The 24,943-nt window shown below is 42.4% G+C and overlaps 2 protein-coding genes across 6 annotated transcripts in view; one reads left to right on the plus strand and one right to left on the minus strand.

The window, feature by feature from the left end:
• Nucleotides 1–794: 794 nt before the first annotated feature.
• npat (nuclear protein, ataxia-telangiectasia locus) lies at nt 795–20,788 on the minus strand. Its single transcript, XM_080543679.1, has 19 exons — nt 20,627–20,788; nt 13,326–13,444; nt 11,887–11,947; nt 11,728–11,806; nt 11,577–11,617; nt 9,147–9,407; nt 8,922–8,997; nt 8,715–8,841; nt 8,527–8,618; nt 8,335–8,416; nt 7,956–8,052; nt 5,837–5,922; nt 5,613–5,693; nt 5,370–5,460; nt 4,395–5,114; nt 4,161–4,273; nt 3,970–4,060; nt 2,515–3,875; nt 795–1,093 (listed from the first exon to the last, which is right to left on the minus strand). The coding sequence occupies exons 1-19, from the start codon at nt 20,661–20,663 to the stop codon at nt 1,013–1,015; spliced, it is 3,696 nt and encodes a 1,231-aa protein (XP_080399805.1). The 5' UTR covers nt 20,664–20,788; the 3' UTR covers nt 795–1,012.
• Nucleotides 20,789–22,456: 1,668 nt separating this feature from the next.
• Nucleotides 22,457–24,943, plus strand: part of atm (ATM serine/threonine kinase) — a gene marked incomplete at its 5' end in the record, with an annotated part of 64,734 nt that continues 62,247 nt past the window's right edge. For all 5 annotated transcript variants that reach the window (XM_080542654.1, XM_080542655.1, XM_080542658.1 and 2 more), the window contains 5 exons: nt 22,457–22,528; nt 22,611–22,732; nt 23,261–23,406; nt 23,893–24,057; nt 24,532–24,697. In XM_080542654.1, coding sequence (XP_080398780.1) covers nt 22,457–22,528; nt 22,611–22,732; nt 23,261–23,406; nt 23,893–24,057; nt 24,532–24,697 — 671 coding nt within the window. The remainder of the gene's footprint in view (nt 22,529–22,610; nt 22,733–23,260; nt 23,407–23,892; nt 24,058–24,531; nt 24,698–24,943) is intronic.

Below are 24,943 nucleotides of genomic sequence, written 5' to 3' on the forward strand. Positions count from 1 at the left end.
GCTATGGTGCCACCTCTGAATGTTTTCTTCTCTCTGTAACACATGCATTCATTATTATTACCATGGCAATTATCTGTTACAATTCCATGTCAGCCATATTTAGGTGTACTAGCCAAATTGCCATGGTCTGAGGGACCCTGTCCATTCTACTCATTCTATTTCTATGGTTGTAGCCTTCTGGGACTTCTGATGCGTCTGATCTGCTGTGACTATATTGACTAATACGGAAGAACCTAATTGTTCTATTGTTTTAAAAAAAAATGTTTTTCAAATGTTTTAATTTTAATTTCTGTACACTAAATTAGATACCAGAACAAACACTATGAGATTTCAAATAAAAGCATATGTGAGCAGATTTTGAGCAGGCAGATATGTGCAATAATTATCAAACAATACACTTGCTTGATGCACTAATTTCTGGATTAAATAATTGTTATTAAACAGAACCACAGAGATGATTAACATGAAACCAGTACCAGATTACCAGATTTTCTAGAATTAGAAAATCACGATTAAGTTAACTATACATTCTGAGACTCTTCATTTTCGTTTAATCTAAATTCAGTAGTAAAGACAACAAATGCATAACACACAAAACTACATCACATTGTGTTATCTGGATCCTTTAGACACAGTCAAACATTGACCAAGGAAAGGTTAAGTAAATTCAATACATCAAGACAACAGTGCATGGAGAACCATTTCTTAACATCAGTTTCCTTTGCATGGATTCAAAGTGCTCTAGGCTAAATCATTCTGCAACCATTTCTATACAGTATGAAACATGTATAATTAAATGCTAGGTCCAAGGATGTATGAGCACTGACAGAACAAAACTAATAGCCAAGGACATTGCTCCACTTGGCCACATAGGCCACACTCCTGTGAGGCCTCATGGGTTAATCATAGGCACTGTGACAGCGGAGATGGCTTGTTCTATTCCTTGAGAGTAGGTAGAGGGTGTTCTGGAGGTCCCAGTCTCATTGTCCATCTGTTATTACAACCAAACCCATCACTCATCATAATGCAGTGAGGACAAGAACTTGTCCACATCCAAGTCATCAGGGAAGTTATCCAGTCGTCGTCTCTGTTTCTGAGGAGAAGAAAAGGATTTTCAATGTGCCTCCTCATACAGAAACGGCAGCCATGGCCTTTTACTTAATGCGGGCCAAAACGTTTACTGACTGTACAGCAGCATCTAACCATTGTTTTGTTATCTATTGATCTTTAAATTATTTTAATCTTCAGGGCAGTAAGTGTAGAAAAACTCGCACACTTCAAGAGCATCCTAAAATAAAGAAATACATATTTTTCTAATCTCTGTCTCAGGAGTTTTCCTTAAACTTCATGTCGTGTGCATGTTTTTCTACACTTGCTGCCTTATCATTCTTGAAACTACCTGCAACCAATCATTGGAAAAGAGAAAGGACAAAGTAAGGTGCAACAGTTTTCCCTGGACTCTTAGTTTGTCTAAACAAATCAGATACAAATAAAACAGAATTTTACATGCAGGCTACAACTTTGCTCTATTTAAATTGTACCCATTGATAACATGACATGGTTCATGACATTAACTTGATTCATGCCTGTAACTGCTGTGTGGATGATTATTATACAGGTAAAGATGAGTACACTGTGTACACATAAGTACTCTGTCTTATAAGAATAAGAACACCCATAAGTTGGCAGCTTTTGTGTTTTTTGGTATGACAAAGCATTTATCATGAGTAATTGTATGCTAAATGCTAAAGGAATCAAATTGATTATCAATCGAGGTGCTGCACTTTCGACAGCAGATGCAGATTACAGATTACTTGATGCATATAGAATGCATTTTGATAAACTCTGCACTGCACACATGGTTGACTGTTCACCAGTGCATGATAAAGGCCTCCCAACTTACAGTGGCTACGTTACGTAGCTAGATTGCAGAAATGCAAGAGAGAAAACAATGTCTATCGTTTTGTAACTTTAGAACTATAACTTCACAATCACACACTGTCATTGAAGGCCTTTTCAACTGTGTGTACATGGCAGTTGTACTGCTGTGGTATGCCAATTGGCCTTTGCATAGTGAACGAAACACCATATTATTTGGTTTCTGCTATAAAGTGTACTCCCACTTTTGACACTTGACAATTTTTTGGGGGGAACGATCGGTCATAAATATGCAAATACATTTACAATTTCAATATCATCTATTATGTCGACTAATCGTTGCAGCCCTGACTGCAGGCGCGAGACTAGACTAGATGATCGTAGAGTGTAGATATTATCAAAGCGTACGGGTGATCGACAGGCGCGTAGGCTTTGATAATATCTTCACTCCAAGATCATCTAGTCTGGTCTGGCGCCTGCGCCGTCTGTTGTTCTTCCTGCACACAGGTAAAAATATCCAGGATCTAGCAGCGTCGTCGGGCTTGCGCAAACAAACCCAGCGATTTTTTTACTTGCTCCGGGCAGGTAAAAAAGCGTTACTGTCGAACCCTGGAAATGTCTCTACGTTCCACTCACCTTAGCTTTCTTCTTACTGTCTGATGGACTGGAGAGCTGGGGCTCTTTCTTTGCTGACGGGCTGGTCACGGGTTCGGACGGCTTGCGCTTCTTGCCTTTGGAGCCCACCGACGTCACCGTATCCGCCCCCTCCTGGCGCAGGCTGTCCTTCAACGGGGTGCCCGTCCTGGCGATGGCAGCGCGGGACAGAATCATCAGCGTGTGAGCCGCCATGTTGATGCTGTTCTCGCTCCCCGCCTCGCTGGCCGGGCTGCAGGTGGGGAGGTCCGGGGTGGCGGGGGGTACCAGGTGCCTACTAGGGGTGCCTTCTCTGTCTCTGCCCTGTCTCGGACGCGCAGGGGTTCTAGGACAGTCCAGAGACTCCTCCTGGAGACAACTCGGCCCTGGCGTCTTGGGGAGAGGCAGCTCTGGGCAGCCCATGCTGAGCTTCTTGGGAGGGGTGGAGGGAGGGTTGAGACCCTGGATGTCCTGCAGCATCTCAGCCGCCTGCTTGGTGAGCGGGCTGGTCTTGGAGGGGGTTTTGCTGGGGTTAGCCTGAGGGGCAGGTGTGGGTGATGGAATAACGGCTGTGCTGAACTCTCTCGGTGCTGCTGGAGGGATGGGCGGCAGCTCTCGTTTGCTTCCCTCCAGCTCGTTCTCCTTATTGGCTGTGACATGCGGAGGCTCCTGGGAGGAGCTCCTCCTCTCCGTCCGTCCTTCGCGGCCCTTAGCAGAACTGTTCTCCGAAGGCTCTTGTCTGCTCGGGTCCTCTTTGTCCTTCTGGCTGCCCGATCGAAGTCTGTGATCTGAAGAGGAGGCCTTGGGGTTGGAGGTATCCTTATTTCCCGCTATCTTCTCTGTTGATTTGGATCTCCTCGACTCTAGCCTGCCCGAGGACTCTGACTGGGAAGTCTCTGCCTTACTGGTGCTTGCACCGTCAGCTCTGGCAGTTTGATCGTTGGTCTTTTTGGAGCGAGTTTTTGCAGCTTCTCCCTGCTGTATGGTCTCTGTTACCGTCCATACTGTTTGTGCTTTGACTGTACACCTTAATGTCTCTATCCTCCTTTTTGGCCTGCTGGCACATAAGATCGTAGGCTTCGCTATGCCCTGTTTCAAGTTATCTTTCCCAACCTGCTTGACAGGGGATGATGCAGGGCATGATACAGGAGTGTCTGTTGCTGGAGCCTTAGGGGATGAGGCTGTTTTTGTGGTCTGACTGGTAGTTTCATCAGCAGAGCTGTTGAAGCAGAGCATCCTCCTATGACTGGGGCTGGAGCCTGCTGCTGCTGCTGCTGCTGCGGACTTCTGCTGCCCTTTACTCCCAGAGGACACTTGGTGGAACACCTTTATAAGCGCACTTGATATAGAGGCTCCTGTTTTGCCTGAAATACACATATTATAACATTAACAAACAGAACAACAGCGTAACATGGAACAAATGTTACAGATGGAACAAAATCAGGAAAAAGTCTTTACCTGAGACTGTGGTGTCCTTAGGTGCAAGTTTAGTTTGTGATTTCACCGTTGACGGCTGCTTTACTGAAGCTGGGTTAGGCACGGTGATTAACTATGCGAGAAAAAGGTTAGAACCATGAGATGTGTAAAAGGGATGTATAGGGCATTTAATACAAATATGTATGACTGTAAAAATGTCAATTGATATGTACCTGATTAGGTGCCATTGGATACATTCCTGCATTGTTTTGCCCAACAACAGACACAGGGACCATCATGCTTTGCAGAATGGGCTGAACTGGTGAAGATATGAAGACTGTTGATCCTGTGAGAATATAAATGATAAGAATCACGAGTGGCTATGCAGAACACCGTGAGTCACATGAGAGAAGTGACTGAAATAGAAACGAAGGATTGAAAGAAATAAAATCCGATTGCTCCCTTACCAGAGGAGTAGGTGTGAGAGCGGGGTGGCGTGGCCAGAGCGTACGAGGTGGGGGTCACAGTCTGTCCCTGGGAGGTTCCACTGGTCCACTTAGAGCCCGGGGGGTCTGTGGCAGCTGGGTCTGTTACTAGGAAGAAGCTACTGGAGGGGCCTCCATAGGCGGGGTTGGCTGAGTCAAAAGGCAGCTGGATGTAGTAGGTAGGCTGTGCCAAGTCACCAGGACGGGAATATGACGTCCCGGCCACCGCAGCCACCATCTCAGCTTTCCCACTAAGAGGATTGGCTTCCTCCGGCTGAACGACCTCAGTCCTCTGTAAGCTGCTCACCGCCTGCACGGTCTCGTCCAGTGCCGAGGGAGCACTGGCGAGGGCCGGAGGCTTCGCGGGCAATTTGACGGGGGAGGAGAGGAAGATGGTGGGGATCCTGTCCCCGGTGATGCTGGAGACCGCCTGGGTCAAGGCAGAGTCGCTGGAGGGCTCTTCGTGCTCGTCGCTGATGATGATTTTCAGAGCCACGATCTTACTGGCTTCCACCTCCTTGCCCGAAGGACTGGGTGAGAAGGTCGGGCCAGCAGGTGTGGTCGTGACCGCCGCGTGGACGGCCGCTGAGGGTGCGACCGCTGGTTGAGGCTGTGAGATCCCTTTACCGTTGGGAGGTGCAACATTTCCATGAGGATGGTTAACATTCTGTGTGGATGCCGCCTTGTTTGATTGGTCCAGGACTGGTGTGGAAATAGACAGAGAGCGTGGAGAGCTAAGGTGGGACGGGAGGTTTCTGGGAGCTCGTGATTCACACTCAGCGTGTGCATCACTCGATCTCTGTGAGTTCTTATGCTCCAGTGAATTGTTCCCACAAGAGGCGGTTCTCGTTTGAGACGTCCCAGACACAGCTGTGTTGCATGCTAAGACGTGAGTGTTAGTTGAGGTCGGAGAGCTTTCTTGTCTGACTGGCTCGAACACATCCAGGGGAGCTGTACTTTCAGGGGGAAGAGCATTCAGAGGTTGGTCGATATCCATGCCTACTCCGTCCTCATTAAAGATTGAGCCAGAGTCGCATCTTTCCAAGTCCTGTGCAGTAGAGGAATCAGTCCCGACGTGTTTGTCATTACCAGCTGAGAGTCTGGTTGTGCTGGTTCCCCTTCTCGCCCCTCTGGTGCTAGGTCCAGATGTTGCCTTTGAAGAGCTCGGAACAGGAGGTGCAGATTTCCTTGTTTTCTTACTCTTGGGCTCCTGTCCGGACCTTGTCCTCCCCGTCCTAAATATCGGTCCTTGTCCACTTGTGGACACCTCTTCTCCAGTTCCTGTGAAATAGGATAGATTTAACGTCATTAAAAGATAGTCCTGGTAAAAGTTCCTAGGATATGACACTTTAATAGGCGTTCTTAGAAAGGTTCTCAGAACCGTTGTCCATACCTGGTTCTGCAGTCTCAGAGGAGTTGTTTACACATCTAGTCTCAGTATCGTCACTCTGCTCAGGGTTGCTTATGTTCCCATCGCCTTGAACAGTATCTTCGCTGGTTTTGTTTTTACCTTCATCCATAGAATCAAGAGATTAAAGGAATAATTTAAACATGGTGCATTATCAGAATCAGAATTGCTTTTATTACATCAATGTACGGATACACAGAGTAAAATTATTGGGTTCAAATTCATTTGACATTGGCATTGGAGCAGAATACAAAATCAATAATAAAATAAAGCAGGATATAAAAACAACAAAATCAACAATCAACAATCAACAATAGCAGTGATAGCAACAGAATACAAATAAAAAATTATAGAATAAAGTGTAGAGTAGGGTGATAATAGAAACAAGTAGGATGAGGTAATAAGGTGATAGGGTGATAGTAGTTGTACTACAGCGGGACCAGTCGTACTGCAGTAGAACAGTAGTGCAAAAAACTGTGCAGGTTACAATGACATGAGATGCAATATCATACAGTATGCAATGATATAGTTCAGGTATGATACATTACAGGACGTTCAAGTAGTAGTCAGGTGCTGCAAAAAATGCTGTGCGGGTTACAATGAGATGTAATACACTATCGTACGGTGTGCAATATGGTACAGATACGGAGCAGTACAGAGTTCAAGTAGGTAGGGCTGCCACGATTAGTCGACTAGTCGCGACGACGTCGATTACCAAAATCGTCCCCGACATATTTGGTAATTGACGTCGTCGCATGTTTTTTTGGAGCTGAAATATATATATATATTTTCTTTTTCTTTTTCTCCTAGCACCAGGGGAGCCCCCCCCCTCCCAAATTTCGTTGTTTGGTACCTGTACTATATCAATGACAATAAAGACCATTCATTCATTCATTCATTCATTCAAATAAGCGATAAGCATTCGTTTTTCTTCCCTGAAGCTGCCACTGGCTAGCGTCTCCCAGCGTCTTTGATGTACATGCGCAGTGTCGGTCATCCGGGGCACACGTGACATCCCCGGAAAAACAAACAGAGAAATGTCTTCCCGTCCTCGTACGTCTAAAGTGTGGGAGCATTTCAACCACAACGTTGAAAAAAAGAATGTAAAATATACAATTTGCAAAGCTGAACTCGCTTATCATGGCAGCACGTCTATGATGCGCGAGCATCTAAAAAGGAAGCACGTTGTGGCAGATGACGAGGAAGACGATGGCTCGTCTCGGTAAGCTAGTTAGCTTGTTATTGGCTAACGATATCGTTACGTTAAAAGCCTTCTTACATTATTTTAAGTTATGTGCTGTAACGTTGTCATCAAAGCGATACTTATCAAATAGCTAAAAATGTTGTCTTAACGTTACAGTGCTAAGAAGGCGCGTTCTACTATGGATAGTTATCTTGTCAAGATGCCAACGTGCACACCCCAGCAAGCCACCGTCCTGACTGGATCAATCCTGAACATGCTGGTTAAGGATATGAGACCCTTGTCCATGGTTGCTGACGAAGGATTTAAAGAAATGATTTAAAGCAGTTCAACCCTGAATACCACGACGAATATACATTTAAAATGTATGTTTGATGCCAGAGATGAGTGAAGCAAAGCAAAACTTTTGTACTCTGTACAAGTATTTATTTTTGTTTTTGTATTCTTTTGGTTGCCTAGTGCCTAGCCTACCTCATTTTACTCAGCAGTTTGCACTCTCTACTACTCTTTACATTACATTACATGCAAGTGATGCCAGAAATAAATCTGCAAAGTTCATTAAAATATCTATTTTTGAGTGAACAATCATTTTAATTGTCTTTATTTTTAGTTAGCACATGCCTACAACAACAACTAACAACTTCAAGCTAAATTTAGAAGCTGATTTAGAAGATGATAGCTAAATAAGAGCGATTGAGTAATTGTGCGATAAGCTGTAATTTATGATCCGATTAGTCGACTAATCGTTAAAATAATCGGTGACTAGTCGACTACGAAAATAATCGTTTGTGGCAGCCCTACAAGTAGGTAGTGTTCAAGTAGAAGTAGTGTTCAAGTAATCGGGCAGTGTGCATGTAGTCATAACAGAAATGTTCTACCAAATTCTTCAGACGGTAAATCAGGAAAAACATTTCAGCAAAACAGAAAAGTTTACCATAGTCAAAGAGGTCGAAGAGAGCCTGGAAGGCTGGGTCAGACTCTGTCTGCTCCAAGATGTCATGGATGGCATCGTCTGACATATGGATCTCCCCCTGCACAGACACATATACACAACTAACTATACACCCCCTGCACAGGCACATATACACAACTAACTATACACCCCCTGCACAGACACATATACACAACTAACTATACACCCCCTGCACAGACACATATACACAACTAACTATACACCCCCTGCACAGACACATATACACAACTAACTATACACAATCACAATTAACCAAGACTAATTGATAGACAATGTTGCCAGAATTCATATGGAGACTGACATACAGTCAGTCAGTCCACCAAAACACACATCACATTACCTGCAGTCCTAGAATTTCATCTATGGATGGGTCCTGCTCCACAGTACTGCAAGATGCTTTTGACACCTGGGGACTGCTATCACTGCAAGTGAAGAAAAAAGAATGACCAAAGATCAAAATAACAAACCCAACTGAAAATGTCAACAATAAAGTCAGAAGTGTCACATTCTAACCAGATCCATGTTGTGTTACCTTGCAAGGATTTTGTTGATGTTGTCAGCAAGCTTCTCTTGTAGTGACCTATCACCTAGAATCTTCTCTCTGGCATTCTGTATGACCATTTGCTGGTGACACAAAACAAAGAGGTTCAAAACAACAAGATGGCTCAGGGATGATTCAAATGCAGCGTGATATTAACAGAGGATTCACACAAAACTCACAGGAAAGCTTTCTGTTGCCGTCTCTTCACTCGGGGGCTCTGCTGTAAGGCTACTAGCGGCCATGTTGGTTCTTCCAGTCCCAGCGGATCCACTGGGACCCCCACCACCCCTCCTCCTGGGGGAGTCACTGAGAAAATTAGTATTTAATCAAAAACCTCAGCCTGTTCGACTGTAGCTAAAAAGCGGAACAGAATACAACAATCTTACCATTTCCGCCGCCCTGGAGACAACGGGCCTGGGGTTAACCTGTTGTCTGGAACCATTATTTGCAACGGTGAGTCTCCTGTAGTAGAAAACAGGTTTGTTCTCTTCAACTTGGTATTACTCTGGTATTAAGCATTCTCTCCCTAACTTGAAAACAAAAGCTAGTCAAATGGGACTGTGATAGCAATATCGTATTCATAAAAAAACATTCTGTTTGTGTTTACTTACTGCTCAGATTGATGAGCAGTCGGCCCCCATCTTGGATCTGGGTCTGTACTGCAGTACTGCAGATGGGGGAGGGTCTGGTCTGCTGGGAGGTGTAGCAGACTGGGGTGGAGTGTCCCAGAATGCCTGGGGGGGGTTGGAGGGGACTAATGATGGCGGGGCCTGACATGGGGGCTGATAAAGACAGAAACGCAGAGCTGGGGGACTGCGTTGTTGACAAGGTCCTCTGTCGCCTGAGGTTCAACGTCCCATTCCGTGTACGTACTGCAAATGATATTAGTTTGTGAAAACCATGGAATTGAATGGACCTATCGCTAAGCCACGCCCCCTTTGAACAGTCGGACAAACAAACTTCAGACTTCACAGGCACAGACTTCACGGACAGTGACTGACTGACCGACCGTGACTGAATGACATTCAATGACTTACAATGGAGTTGGCAAATTTCTGATTTCTGATTTAAGTAGTTTTTTTTTAAAGATGACAAGAATATTTACTCTAGAAGCTTTTCACCATCAGATATTAGGTTATATCCAGTGGTGTAGTCTAGGTGATACGCAGGACTACGCCGTATACCCCAGGGTTTCCGTTAACCGGTAATTACCGGTCTTTGTCCGGTAAAAGTAGTTGAAGTCCGACAAATTGAAAACTCGTCGGACATAAATGTCCGGTGAAAATAATTCCCTCTAACCATTTTCAGCTGAGCACCAAACACACACACACATAACACTGCCCGAGAGAGAAGGACCCGCCCCCTTTAGTTAGCCTATAGGCTATAGGCTAACTAAAGGGGGCGGGTCCTTCTCTCTCGGGCAGTGTGTGTGTTTGGTGCTCAGCTGAAAATGGTGTCCCGAAGCGGAGCGCTTTAACTTTATCGCACAATAACAAGGATAACAAACGAAACGGACAACATTTACACTAAGATGGAGACAAACTTCAGCGATATGATCTAACAGCCGGTCTTCAGGACGACATACAGACCCGTATGAGCTTACAGGGCTATCCCCTATCTATCTGAGAAAAGGCATAGCCTAGGCTGTAACATCGAACGGAAATTAGCCTATACGCATTGCAAGTTAATTTAAAGCCTATTTATTTTCAAAGAGTTTTATTCTATTTTATTTGATCTGATAAAAGGCATATGAACGTAAATTAGGCTAGCCGTGTCACGCCAGAAGCCTACATGCTTGCACTGTTACTGTTCAATAAAATGTTATACATCTAGACATTGTGGTATTTCTTTATATACGTATCCCAGACTGCCTATCATTTGTTTCTCAATAAACAGTTATGTTCTCCCCATTGTCATACTCCCGAGCTAAACGAAATGCCTTCCCAACCAGCGAGACCTGGTTATAGAAATGACGTTGTTTTATTGATTTAAAAAAAAGGGTAAAACTGGAAAGAGAAAATAGAAAACTCACATTAATCCCAAACAATTTAACAAACTTCAGTTAACGTAATGTGGAGTCCGTTCATTGATCGATGCTGTCTGTTCAGTTCCCAGTGAGGCGCCCGTTCAGCGCTGGACCCGTTCAGCGCTGGATTTGACGCATGGCATAGCGCGCATGCGTCAAATCATGTTATATTATTATATATTATATAGCTCGCATCTAATCGTATCGGATGAGAAATAGACATTAAATGGCATATATAGGCCGCTACACAACAGTAATCACCGCGACAAACAGCTATATTAGATTTGAAGAAAAAAAAATATGATTTTGGAAAAAAAAAATTTGATTATATTTTAATATGATGACCGGAATATATCACGTTTGTCCGGTAAATCGAATTCTTCCCGGACACGATGTCCGACGGCAAATTTTTCTAACGGAAACCCTGGTATACCCACTAGGAAAGGCCAAGGATTTCCATACACCCACTTAAAAATGTGTGAGGATACGTAACGGCGTTTTGTGACAGAACTTTCACTTTCATTCATAAAATTCACCCCGTCTGTGTTACGAAGCACTTGACTTTTGGACCATTGGGACTGACTATAGCGTCATATACCATCAAAGGGGGAGATGTGACATGAAATATGTCAAAATGCAGCACTATCATGCCCAGATCAGCCTTATAACATGTAATTTAGATATATATAGAAAGGAGCGCAGATTTATTTTTATGGGGTTCCGAAATGAACGATATGAGGCTGGGAGGGAAGAATCACAGTATACCCACTAGAAAACACTAGACTACACCACTGGTTATATCCTATGTAAAACATTGTGTACTCTTTAGATGGAAATCAATAAACTACACGAAAAACACATTCGGCCCACCACCTACTCGTTTTTGGTGAAATTACGTCTTTGTTTTGAGCGCCAGTGCGCGTTTCATGTGCGTGCTACGCGCGCAAAAACGGACCACCCCGCCACTAATGTGAAAACTCCTGGAGGAAACACTGCACTGGAATGAGAAACTTACCTCTCTGATTATGGATAACAGATGGGGAGTTCTGCATGGACCTGGGGGTAAGACGTTATCATGAAAACATTGTTCTATGATTGACATCAACAAACTGCCTCATCATCCATACGTGTTATCTTGTTCTCATTCTTAGATCAAACTAACTTACTTGATTTGATTGAGTGTGAAGTCTAGCTTTTTCCATAATGATGTCATCATGGCAGGTATGGGAGTCTCTTGACTCGTTTCTATAAAGGAAAAGGAGGAAAGTGTATAGTACACAAACGTTTTGTTTTCATTCACTGAAACAACCAGAAGCTACACTCACCTTTAGCTTTGACAGCAACATACTCATTCAAAATGGTGGTCAGGTTTTTTCCAAAGAGAGACTGCAAAAGGAGTGCACATGATTAGTACAGAACATCATTATCATTTTCATTTTCAACACTTGTGTTTAACTGAATAGAAAAAGGAGAATGATGAGCTTGCGACTTAATTCAACACGAGTGCCCTTGCCTGTTTTGACATTACTTGTCGTAGTTTTGAAAATATCCACATACTCTCCAATATGTTCTCCAGCCCCACAATATATCCATGGGGTTGCTTTAATATCCACACAGATTAACTTTATACCTGTCATTACACAAAGCCACAGAAATCTCCAAACATGGCATTCTGGATTGCAATCCGTGTGGCCAGATCAGATTGACAATTTCCAGCCCAACCATAGTCATCCAATCCACCAAAAACCAGCCCAAAACGTATATTGCCACAAGTGTTATTTTTGTCCTTCCACTGGATAACAAACTGGGCGTAGGTTTCTAAAGCCTTCTACTGCACATGTTTAACCCGCCATGTATACTGGAAATTGGAGTCGTATTTGTGTTACATGAGCTGACATTAAATAGGTGCCCATCACCCGCCACTAAACCTTATGTCTGTTGGTAATGACGTTTGTAAAAGAAACCCACCCACAGATTTGATGTACCCTTCAAAATGCTACCTATCCAGCCCACCCACTATTTTTCCAGCCCAATATGATCAAAAGTAGGAAAACCAGAAAACCACCCAATCTGGCAACACTGATTGCACTTGCATTTCCACTTCTTCGTTTACAATGACGGTGTTTAGCCAATCACTGGTTTACCCACAAACGGGTTTACCCACTATGCAGAAATGCAGAGGGCCATGAGTTTTCCACCAGGGTGTCGGGTAATGATGAGCATAACATTCATCTGTATGGATATTAACAGGGTATATACAGGAATCTTGAGGTTAATTTCAATACCTTTCTAAGAATCTTGAGGTTAATTTCAATACCTTTCTAAGAATCTTGAGGTTAATTTCAATACCTTTCTATTAGAATCTTGAGGTTAATTTGAAAGTGACAGTTGGATCTAAGTGACAGTTGGATCTAAGTGACAGTTGGATCTAAGTGACAGTTGGATCTAAGTGACAGTTGGATCTAAGTGACAGTTGGATCTAAGTGACAGTTGGATCTAAGTGACAGTTGGATCTAAGTGACAGTTGACACTAGAACAGCCGTGTCTACGTTACCTACAAGCAGCCTTTTTGATATTTTGTGGGGCCAGAGACATTTTCTGATGATGGGAAGTACTCAAAACTGTCATAAGTGATGCTGAAACTGGTCACTGGTACGAAACACTGACGTTGAATCGCAGGTTCTGGCAGATGTACCTGAGCATAGGCTGTGATAGGCAGTGATTAATAACAATGTCAACACATTCTCTGACCATCACCACTTACAAACAGACAGGCAGGGATAGTGCCATCCTCTGTGCTGTGCTCTGCATACTCCTTCAGATCGGGACTCTCCAGGATGAACGCCTGGGTGGTGGAAGACAGCCCCTCTTGTTGCAGATATCCTGTCAAACACCATGTCAACAGTGCAACAGTGCAACATCAGAGGATCAGCTGTCACCAACAGAAGCACCCAGAATTAAACACTGTGAGCTCAGCTGTCATACATACCCAGCCATCACCTTGTCTTCTTGAGATGTCTTAAGATGTCTTAATTAACCAAAATAAGACATTTTGTCTGTCAAGATGTCTTAAGACGTCTCGAGACCAGGTGATGGCTGGGTATGTATCATGCTCGATTGTGGCTAGCTAGCTACTTTGTGTTGACAGCAGAGAGAGTGAACTGTCCTGCTATGATGGTTCACTAGTAGCTGCTATCATGATAAACTGGATGGCTAGTTGATGACTTACTCTTAGCTAGTTAGCTCCTCATTCAGACTCACCTAAAACGAGCCTCGCTATGTCAGACGGAAGCAGCATGGCTTTATCGGTTAACTAATCACTGTTAATGACCAGTTACATGTCAGATAAATCAAACCAGAACACGTTATTATATCATAGCACACAGACGAAGTAGATGACGCCAACACATCCAGGGTGTCCTGTATGCAGCGTTCTGCAAGTATGGAAAAGGCGGGGAAACGGAGGATATGTACCCCGGAAGTAGCCAAATCATTGGAAGATTTGCACCATGGGAAATGTAGTTATAACTAAGGACAATCTCTCCACCAACTGTACACGTACACTATGAAAGAGAGTTACACCTGATATCAGACAAAAGTTTGTTGGACGATAATCTTGCAGTAATTGGTCTCATTGAATGAATGAATGAATGAATGAATGAAAGCTTTATTTCGAACATGTGAAAAAATAAATAGTTATAACAACAAAAAACAAAACAAAAACAAGAAAAAACAAAACAAAAAACACTATTTACTTAACAGGTCCGAAAAGGAGTAGGAAGAAACATAATCTTATTTAATCCTACCCCTTCTCCAATACTCAGAGATTAATAATTAATAATCTACAGTTAACTTCATTTATTTTTTTTTATTAAATCAAATGTATTTACGTATTTGCATATTTACCAACAATAGAAAACAGATAATGTAAATAAACAAATAATCTGTGAATCTTTTGCAAGAGGAACGCATCTGACGCGACCCGGCGGTGTTGCTGCGTTCAACTGCGGGAGGCGCGCTCCTGCATGGGCACGTCAACATGTCAGAGTACAAGTTTCACTGGCAAGAACAAGAACAATCATCAGGCTATGATAACAAAACGATGTAGTTATCCAACCCATATGTATGCTGATTTGAGTATGACGCTATTACATTTGTGCATGAATAACTAGCTGATGCATTGTGTGCCAAGTTCTACGATGCTGGCCAGGGTTGCATGGATCAGGATCTGTGTTCCGTGAGCACGAAAGGTGGAACTCTGACCACCTACTTCTCTGTGTGAATGTGTGTCAATGAGGATGTCTTCAGAATAAGAGCGCCCAAGTTACATTCAGTTTACCGTTTAAAACCAAAAGTCATAGCAATGTGAGTTACACCTCTATGCACATTTTAAAGTTGGATTGGTGTGAATAGCTTAAACGTTGTAGTAGGAGTAGCAGGTGGAAGATTTATTATAATAATATTAATAATAATAATAATAATAATAATAATAATAATAACAATAATAGTAAGTATGTCGAAGAACAATAGTTGGACTTGCTTAAGTAATTCTAACTAATTAGAAGAATACGTTCCAACAGAAACTTCCTGAGCTTGCTACTTGGTACCACTTGGTAGTGGAAAAGGTTTAAAGATGTTTCGATAGAGATAGATTTGCTGGGTAAAAAAAGTGAGATAGATAGATGAATAGATAGGATGAGCCAGGGGTACTTCAGTGGAGTGGATGGGGAGTAGGTTGGTTAAGTGGTAGAGTTGGTTTGTTAACTGGATGAGAGTGGTTGGAGATATAAAAAGTTCAAGTTTTAAAGGTTGATGGTGATTCTCTAGGGAGTTGAAAGACAGTGAGATAGGGTCCTCTCTGGGACCCTCAACTCCTCTTCCTTGGTCAGAAAGGCGCAGCAGCTATACTTCCTGAGGAGACTGAAGAAAGCCCAACTGTCTCCCCCCCAAAATATACACATTTAAGCAACTCAAGTTAGACCACTGTATGTTTTAAAGTTTGATTGATATGAATAGCTTAAAAGTGGTAGGAAAAGCATAGAGAATTGAATAGTAATAAGATTAACACATTCCCAAGGGCTTTAAAACATCCCACTGATCTACATTCTAGAAGTGTTACCGAGATAGACTTGTACCAGTGATGAGTTTAAATCATCTAAACATATTTTTGTACAGTCATTTTGTACATGTCTTATACAGTCCAAATAGGACACAATTATTGTTTATACTTTCAGTTCGGTAATTTGTTCTTACTTCAGCAAAATGAAGAAAACAAATGCTGTTCTATTTCATGGAGCTCCGCCCCATAGGGGAGCTATGCTCCTATTGGTTTACCCAACTACCTTAAAGAATTGCTCCATAGTCCTAACTAACATCACTGTTTGAATGTGTGCTTAAAGGTGCAATCTATACAACTTCATTTTCGGTCTTAAGTGCTACCGTTGCACTTGTTTGTCAACTAGGGAGGTGGATCTTGGAGCTGCAAAACCTTCAGTTGCCACTGGGGAAATATAGTTGACTATTCCTTTACAGTTTTTCTCAATTGCTTTGGTGCATTTCTCTGATCGGAATAAAAATTATCATAACTGTTAGTTCAACCTCCACAACATTTAGTCATTTGTGCACATCATAGTAGCAGTTTCTCATTGCTTCCAACAAATTGCAAATGCTTTTGGACATGCATCAATTGCTGTGATACAATTCTCTGCTGTTTTATAACATTATCATTTTCTTATGTCATGTCAGTCAAAATGAACTATACTTTTGGATGCTGAATAGTCATTCCCTATAAAACTAATAGTCCTTATTTCATTGCTTGAGTCATTACATACAAAAATGTTGAACAAGTTGTCAAAATCTGTCAAGCAAATTTTACACATTTCTTTCTAATTTTTTCCTGAAAAAACAATTTCTCTCAGGTGAACCTCAGCTTTCACTGATGTGAGGAGTGTGTGAAGCCTTGATTGTAACCAATGATAAGCCACTTCTCCACAGTCACTCAGAGCTGAATCCCATGAACCCTCAATTGGCAAGCATATATGAACCGAGCAGGACATAGTGTGTACCATTTTGACAATACTGTGACACAGAAATAGTAGGTCAGCATCGTGGAAGAGGGGCGAGGATGCGGGGAGGGGACAAAACAGGGGAAGAGGAAGAAGAGGCCAAGTACATAGGCAGATTCCTGATGAAATTAGGGCTACAATTGTGGACCATGTTGTCAATCACGGCCTCACAATGGCTGAGGCAGGTCGAAGGGTGCAGCCAAATGTTGGGAGAACCACTGTAAATTCAATTATTCAAACATTTTGTCAGGAGAACAGGTGTGTATATTGGACAGTAATTCAGCACTAAACAATCTGCACTGCACTACTGTCATTGTGTCATACATGAAGCTTACAGTGGGACAAGAACTTGTCACTTTTTACATTTTACATTTAGACTTACAGCTTTACTGCAGCACAGATTTACTGTATTGTAGTGTAAAGTAGTGTTACAGTAAAGATTTGCCATATTTACAGTATGGTACTGTACTGCAGCATTTTACAAGTGGGAAGCACTGTTATTGTACACTACAGTAATATGGGTTAAAGCAGTATATCTCATGTTTACTGTACATTACTGTAATTTTACTCTGCACCACATAGACAAGACCACCTCGCAGAGGTGGAAAAGGGTCCCTTTTTACTCCACAACAAGAGGAAGCCATTTGTGCAATGGTGATTGCAAACAATGCCATAAGGTTGAGAGAGATACAAAGCGCTGTTATAGAGGATGACAATATCTTTGGGAATATTGAATCTGTTTCAATCGCTACAATTGACAGAGTGCTCAGGAGAAATGAAATGCGCATGAAACAATTGTACAATGTGCCATTTGAACGGAACAGCGACAGAGTGAAGGAGATCAGTCACCAGTATGTACAGGTAAAATATTTATGTGTTCTATGCATACTCTAATGTCCAGTGCTGTAAACTGGTTACTTTGTGTAGTGCCATGCAGTGCACTTACCTGACAGTTCATACTGTACAATATGTTGTCCAAAATGCATTATGTTACACAGGAAAAGTTTTTATAGTTTTTTTCTCTCTCTCTCTATTCTGGGATAAAGCGTGTACTGGAGCTGGAGGCCAGGGAACCGCTGCACACATTCATATACGTTGATGAGGCGGGTTTCAATCTGGCAAAAGGTAGAAGGCGTGGAAGAAATCGCATTGGACAGAGAGCCATTGATGTCCCAGGCCAACGAGGAGGGAATATTACAATGTGTGCAGCCATCTCAGAAAACGGCATCCTCACCCATATACCCTGTCTTGGTCCATATAACACACAACATCTGCTGACTTTTTTAGACATTCTTTACAGGGACATTATCCCTGAGAATGAGAGGGGTCTAAATGAAGACCATCTGAACAAGTATGTTGTTGTATGGGATAATGTGCATTTTCACCACTCAGATCTGTTAGCAGCACATGAAAGGATGCTGGTGGAATATCTCCCTCCCTACTCCCCATTCCTGAATCCAATAGAGGAGTTGTTCTCTGCCTGGAGGTGGAAGGTATATGACCGGCATCCACATACCCAAATGGCCTTGCTAGCGGCCATGGATGCAGCATGTGATGACATCACAGCACAGTCCTGCAGAGGGTGGATCCGCCACTCAAGGAGATACTTTCCTCGCTGCATTGCCAGGGATGATATTCGCTGTGATGTCGATGAAAATATGTGGCCAGACAGACAGGAACGTCTGGATGTGAATGAATGATTTACAGTACTGTCTATGTTGTATGTGTTAAGCCACGGTAGTTAGGGGGCTCAATGACACGACACCGGAGGCAGAATACTGTGTTAGCCCCGTAGGGTATTTATTTACAGTGTAGGGGGGTGGAAAAAACAGATAGGATGAGTCCGGGGGTTTCAGCCTGGCGGGCTGGCGGTAGTGGCTGGCGTGGGCTGTAGAGGAACAGAAAAACAGGGTAAGTCTCCACGGTAGGCCAGTACATAAGATATATACGAATCACAAAAATAGGCACGAGAGCAAAGTACACGACTAGTAACATAGGATATTGCCAGGCCATTCTTAGGGAATAATTATACGTCTAACCCTAAACATGAACAATTAAAAACATTAATTGCAAAAATCACATTAAAAGACTGTAAGAAGTCATCATTGAGAATGGCAACAAGTGTCTGAGGATGATCAAATATGAATGCAATTGACATGACATGTACATTATTACCCAAGGTTGAAATGTGAAAAGGCCAATTGAATTCATGTATGGTTTATCAGTGGGTACCCAGTTAAAAGCCATAACCATCAGACTGTATTCTGTGTGTGTATGTATCTCTCTGTGTGTGTGTGTCTGTGTGCCTGTATAATATCTAAGCACCTGGTGGATATCAGTATCACTGTGAGTGCCTGTGAGTGTAAATTTGTGAAAGTTGTCAATCAAGTGTATGTGTGTATCTTGTGTGAACCAGTTGTTGTGTATTTGTGATTGGGTGTGTGAACCCGCATGGTGTGCATTTGTGAAAGTCTATGTGTGTGTGTGTGTGTGTGTGTGTGTGTGTGTCCAGGTCCCTCTCTGTACCTCAGGCTGTCCGGGGGGAGTGGGAGGGGATGACAGTGATGGGGCCGTAGGGATGCCCCTGACACACACCCAGCTCTCTGCCAGTCACCCGCTCTGGACAAACACAGTGGCACACAGGTCAGAACACACCAGAACCAGAAGACCGACCCCATGTAGTCCTACAAGTGTCTGATGCCTGAGCTGAGCCCCAAACAGTGGTCCATCTTTGGTTGGACAACAAAGTTCTATTCTAAAATAAACAAGGTCAGCCCACTTTTCAGGGCCAAAAGTGAAGTGGAAAGTAAAGTCAGTCTTTCCATTTACATTTTTGGAATTTAGTGGACACCTTTTTTGGTAATATACAGTTGAGAAACAGAACAGGGGGATTCAGAGGTTTAAGGAGGGACAGTTAAGGTAGCCTGAAAAGATGAAGTCCATGGCAAAAGATAGGGAGAGACTCTGCAATCCTGACAGCAATGGGGAGCAATCTTCAGATTTAAATCCAATTTAACATGCCATTATATGGCACTCTATCATCAATTCAGTCATTCAACTACTCACCTAACAGCTGGAAGAACATTTGAGCTGCAGTACTGCGGTCTGCATCAGGGGGCAGCAGAGAGTGGAAGTCCTCCTTTCTGGAGAGGGAGATGAAGATGAGGAGAGAGTGTTTATTGTAGCATTGATAGTGGTTTACCTGTGGTTCTCTGATGAAGGGTGCTCGGTAGGGACGGGTTAGGTTGATCCATTTATCTATCAGTCAATCACGGACTTCCGCATCGATACAAAGATATCTAATCGACAAATCGAAAAAAAACATTACTCAGTAACCAAGTACTCAGTATTTGTGAGATTAAAAAATGCATGTGGCCGTGTTTTTTCATTCATTTAACAACCTCGCTGAGTTCATTCATCCCCTCTCAGTTGTTGCCATGGGCTATTGCCACTGCTCACGATAATGTTGTTCAATGTAAACTTTGCAATAGTAAATTCACATACCACCATTTGGCAACTGTAATGCTTCAATACTTCAAAACAAAACACCCAGCGATCTCCAGTGATGCTGAGACACAGGCAAAGAAACTGACATGACTAACTTCACAGTTCAAACACAGACCTATGAAATGGTTATTTATTTTACATCGTGGACATAGATACGAGTTTGAATAAACAAGATAATTTAAGTCAGCATAGATATAGCATGCACGATCGATAAATGACATTTAGCATCCATCAACTAACTGATTGTGAAAAATGCAGTCGGACCCATCGACATTTACCTCAGCAGGCTCTCAGGGAGGTCGACACACTCCTCCACTATGTCCTCCATAGCCACCAGTACCACCCCTTCTTCAGAGACAGCAGAGAGAGTGACCTGTTCTCCTATAATGGTTCAGTAGTAATAGTTATAGTTGCTATCGTGATAAACTGGCAGGCTAGTTGATGACAGCAGCAGTTAGCATCACAGACCTTCGCTGCTCATTCTCAGACTTACCTATAACGAGCCTCGCCATGTCAGACGGAAGCAGCATGGCTTTATCGGTTAACTAACACTGTTAATGACCAGTTACATGTCAGATAAATCAAACCAGAACACGTTATATCAGCACACAGACTAAGTAGATGACGCCAACACATCCAGGGTGTCCTGTACGCAGCGCTCTGCAAGTATGGAAAAGGCGGGGAAACGGAGCATATGTACCCCCGCACTTTTCCGGTTCCGGTCATAGGTTCTGCCTTTTCCGGCCATAGGTAGCGCTATGATTCAACTGTGGGAGGCGCGGTCCTGCATGGGCACGTCAACATGTCAGAGTACAAGTTTCACTTGCAAGAACAAGAACAATCATCAGGCTATGATAACAAAACGATTTAGTCATCCAACCCATATGTATGCTGATTTGAGTATGACGCTATTACATTTGCGCATGAATAACTAGCTAATGCATATTGTGTGCCAAGTTCTACGATGGGGTTGCATGGGTTGCAGGGTTGCATGAATCAGGATCTGTGTTCCGTGAACTCTGACCACCTCCTTCTCTGTGTGAATGTGTGTCAATGAGGATGTCTTCAGAATAAGAGCGCCCAAGTTCAATTCAGTTTACCGTTTAAAACCAAAAGTCATAGCAATTACACCTCTATGCACATTTTAAAGTTGGATTGGTGTGAATAGCTTAAACGTTGTAGTAGGAGTAGCAGGTGGAAGATTTATAATAATAATAATAATAATAATAATAATAATAATAACAATAATAGTAAGTATGTCGAAGAACAATAGTTGGACTTGCTTAAGTAATTCTAACTAATTGGAAGAATACGTTCCAACAGAAACTTCCTGAGCTTGCTAAGTTTTAATTTGGTAGCAGAAAAGGTTTAAAGATGTTTCGATAGAGAGATAGATTTGCTGGGTAAAAAAAGTGAGATAGATAGATAGATTAATAGATAGGATGAGCCAGGGGTACTTCAGTGGAGTGGATGGAGAGTAGGTTGGTTAAGTGGTAGAGTTGGTTTGTTAACTGGATGAGAGTTGTTGGAGATATAAAAAGTTCAATAGTTTTAAAGGTTGATGATGATTCTCTAGGGAGTTGAAAGACAGTGAGATAGGGTCCTCTCTGGGACCCTCAACTCCTCTTCCTTGGTAAAAAAGAATATAAAAATATACACATTTAAGCAACTCAAGTTAGACCACTGTATGTTTTAAAGTTTGATTGATATGAATAGCTTAAAAGTGGTAGGAAAAGCATAGAGAATTGAATAGTAATACGATTAACACATTCCCAAGGGCTTTAAAACATCCCACTGATCTACATTCTAGAAGTGTTACCGAGATAGACTTGTACCAGTGATGAGTTTAAATCATCTAAACATATTTTTGTACAGTCCATTACATGTGTCTTATACAGTCCACATAGGACACAATTATTGTTTATACTTTCAGGTCGGTAATTTGTTCTTACTTCAGCAAAATGAAGGAAACAAATATTGTGGTCGCATTACTTTCCATTCATCGCTTAACTTGCGCTTTTATTTTGAAGTCGCTAAAAACGAAACCGGAAGTCTTTGGAGGCAGATGTTGGTTGACGGAGGTCACGGAACGGGACACAGGTCGCTGCATGGCTAGCTAACAGAAGTAAGTAGTAAGTAGCTGCAGAAGTATTTATTACAGCAATTCATGATTTAGACTAGAGCCAGTAAGTAATGTATGCAAGCAAGTCTTTCCAAAAGTGATGGCACTTCACCAACTCTCATTCTGATCTATTTCCTTCATGATCAGACGCATGTCCTTGATCAGATGATGGGATCTGACACTCTGCTATCCTAAGTCACAATGAGTTTGACTCTTCATGATCTCCTGGTCTGCTGCAGGGGTTTAGAGAATGACAAAGCCACAGAGAGAAAGGTAATGTCAGGCATTCAAAACATTGAATATTTCTCCTTCTAACACTTGGGCAACAATAACCTATTCTGCCTTATGTTTCCAGAAAGAAGCTGATCGCTTCAGGCGACTCATCTGTTCACCTGAGACTGTGGAGGAGCTGGATCGCACCTCAGGAAACAGAGCTTCTAAAGGCTCCAAGCACCTCACCTGGGATGCAGTCTTCAGGTACTTCATTTAGACCCAATCACCATTTCATAGCAATGGCTACTCTTATACTTATAGTATAAATACTGACCCAGAATTTGATGATGTGCCTACCTGCAAACTGCGACACTTTAAATGAATGTGCAATAATACTATGTGCAAGATGACAACCCTAGGGTACATAAGGTTCAGAGATAGGAAATGTTAGGATATTTATAGCATAGCATAGAGTACAGCACAGTGTTTTATTTGTATAGTATAGTATAGTATAGTGGATAGTGTATATAGCCTTTATTTATGTAAACCAGCTCTTTCCCTTCTTGTTTTAGTATTTTTTTCCTAGCACCAGGGGAGCCCCCCCTCCCAAATGTCGTTGTTTGGTACCTGTACTGTATTAATGACAATAAAGACCATTCATTCATTCATTCATTCATTCATAAATGAGCAGTAGCAATACCGGTAGGAAGTTGCAATACAATACATTTATTTTTATGAGTCAATAAACAAGTTACGACAATGTGCTTTCACACATGTATTTTGCTGCTGTAGGTTTCTGCAGAGGTATCTGCAGAAAGAGACGGAGCTCCTTCAGTCAGGGAAAGCCAACGTGTCGGCTACCACGCAGGTCAATCGGCAAAAGAAAATGCAGGAGATCGGCAGCCTGGTCAAATACTTCATCCGTTGTGCAAACAAGCGTAAGGGTTTGGAAACTACATTTTGGAGAGTTTCCACAGCCTATATACAGGGTTCCCACGGGTCCTTGAACTCCTTGAAAGTTTGTGAATTAGAGAAAAACAAATCAAGGCCTTAAAAGTTTTTGAAAATAGACATGGGTCATTGAAGGTGCTTGAATTCCCCTCTCTCTCCAAAAAGAAAAGATATATTTAAAAACATTTTTTACGTAATTATCGTAGATAAGTCTCTGTATTGCTTAACTTAACACATATTTCACAATATATTGTTTTGCTGTGCTGTGGTAGAGAAGGCAAGAGACCATCTAGTGTTCACACATTCAAGCCTCTTCTTCAATCAATTCTCATCTAGATCTGTCTCAAACTATGCCATGTTGGGTCCTTGAATTTGAGGGAATTGAGTCTTGAAAGTCCTTGAAAAGTGCTTGAATTGGATGTTTCAGAAGGTGTGGGAACCCTGTATACAGTGTTGTTCCTTCCTCTTTGCAGGAGGGCCTCGTCTGAAGTGTGGGGAGCTCCTAAGTCATGTGACAGAGGTGTTACGGAGCTCCTTCAGCTGCTCAGCTTACGGTGAAGACTACAGCAGCATCCTCCTGAAGGACATCCTGTCTGTTCGCAAGTACTGGTGTGAGATCACCCAACAGCAATGGCACAGTCAGTCTTTACTTTTCTAACTTGTATTACTCTGTTATAGCCTACATCAGACATTTGTGAGTTTAGAATTATACGGTTAGTTTTATCTCCGTTTAGGGTAGTTCAGAGATATTGAGCGTCAACGTTTTTACATTCCATTATGTTTTGTAAGATGGAACCTTTGTATTTTATTAATTACTAAAAAAAATTTTTTTTTTACATTTTAAAAATAACACCACACAGGCATTGATAAACACCTAATGGATCAGATTATGTAAAAAACTCAATTTTGACCAAAAATGGAGATAGAACCTTATAATTCTAATATCACGATATGTCAAATGTGCACAATTGGATGGTGTTGAATAAGTGCATGCTATGATACGAAATACATATTCTAAATCATGAGGCCACATTGCTTTTCCATGTGTAGCATTCCAGCTACACCCTACTGTATGTCCGATTCTGAGCTCTTCCCCCCCTCCCCGACTGTAGATTTGTTGGATCTGTACTGTGGCCTTTTCAATGGTGCCTCCAAGGCCATTAACCGTGCCCTAGTGAGCAGGATCATCTACATTGTGGTCCAGGGCTGTTGTTTGCAGGCCGAGGGCTTGACCAACACACTCTTCAGCTTCTTCTCCAAAGCACTGCTCCATGCCAGGTACAACGACGACACCCCTCTAAGTTAACTTACTGACAAAATCGGACCTGTGTAATGTCACGCCCAGAGAGAGAACGCCATAGTGCTTTTGCAGCAATGAGCCGCCATTCAGGGGCAGTGTGAAAGTCAGGCCCACGGCGTAAACATACTAGCTCACTGTGATTATTGAATCGACCTTGAGACCTTGAGTCGTGATAATCGTATCAGAAATGCTTGAGGAACCTCACTCGTTGTTGATGTTTGGTT

The sequence above is a fragment of the Nansenia antarctica genome (genome assembly GCF_963989245.1).
Source record: "Nansenia antarctica genome assembly, chromosome: 12".
Taxonomy (NCBI): domain Eukaryota; kingdom Metazoa; phylum Chordata; class Actinopteri; order Argentiniformes; family Microstomatidae; genus Nansenia; species Nansenia antarctica.

Coding starts and splice junctions, on each gene's coding strand:
- npat (XM_080543679.1), bottom strand. CDS start 20,663: ATGCTGCTTCCGTCTGACATGGCGAGGCTCGTTATAG. Junction 8,998..9,146: donor ACTGCTCATCAATCTGAGCA/GTAAGTAAACAC, acceptor TTTCTACTACAG/GAGACTCACCGTTGCAAATA. Junction 4,274..4,394: donor CTCTCACACCTACTCCTCTG/GTAAGGGAGCAA, acceptor ATATTCTCACAG/GATCAACAGTCTTCATATCT.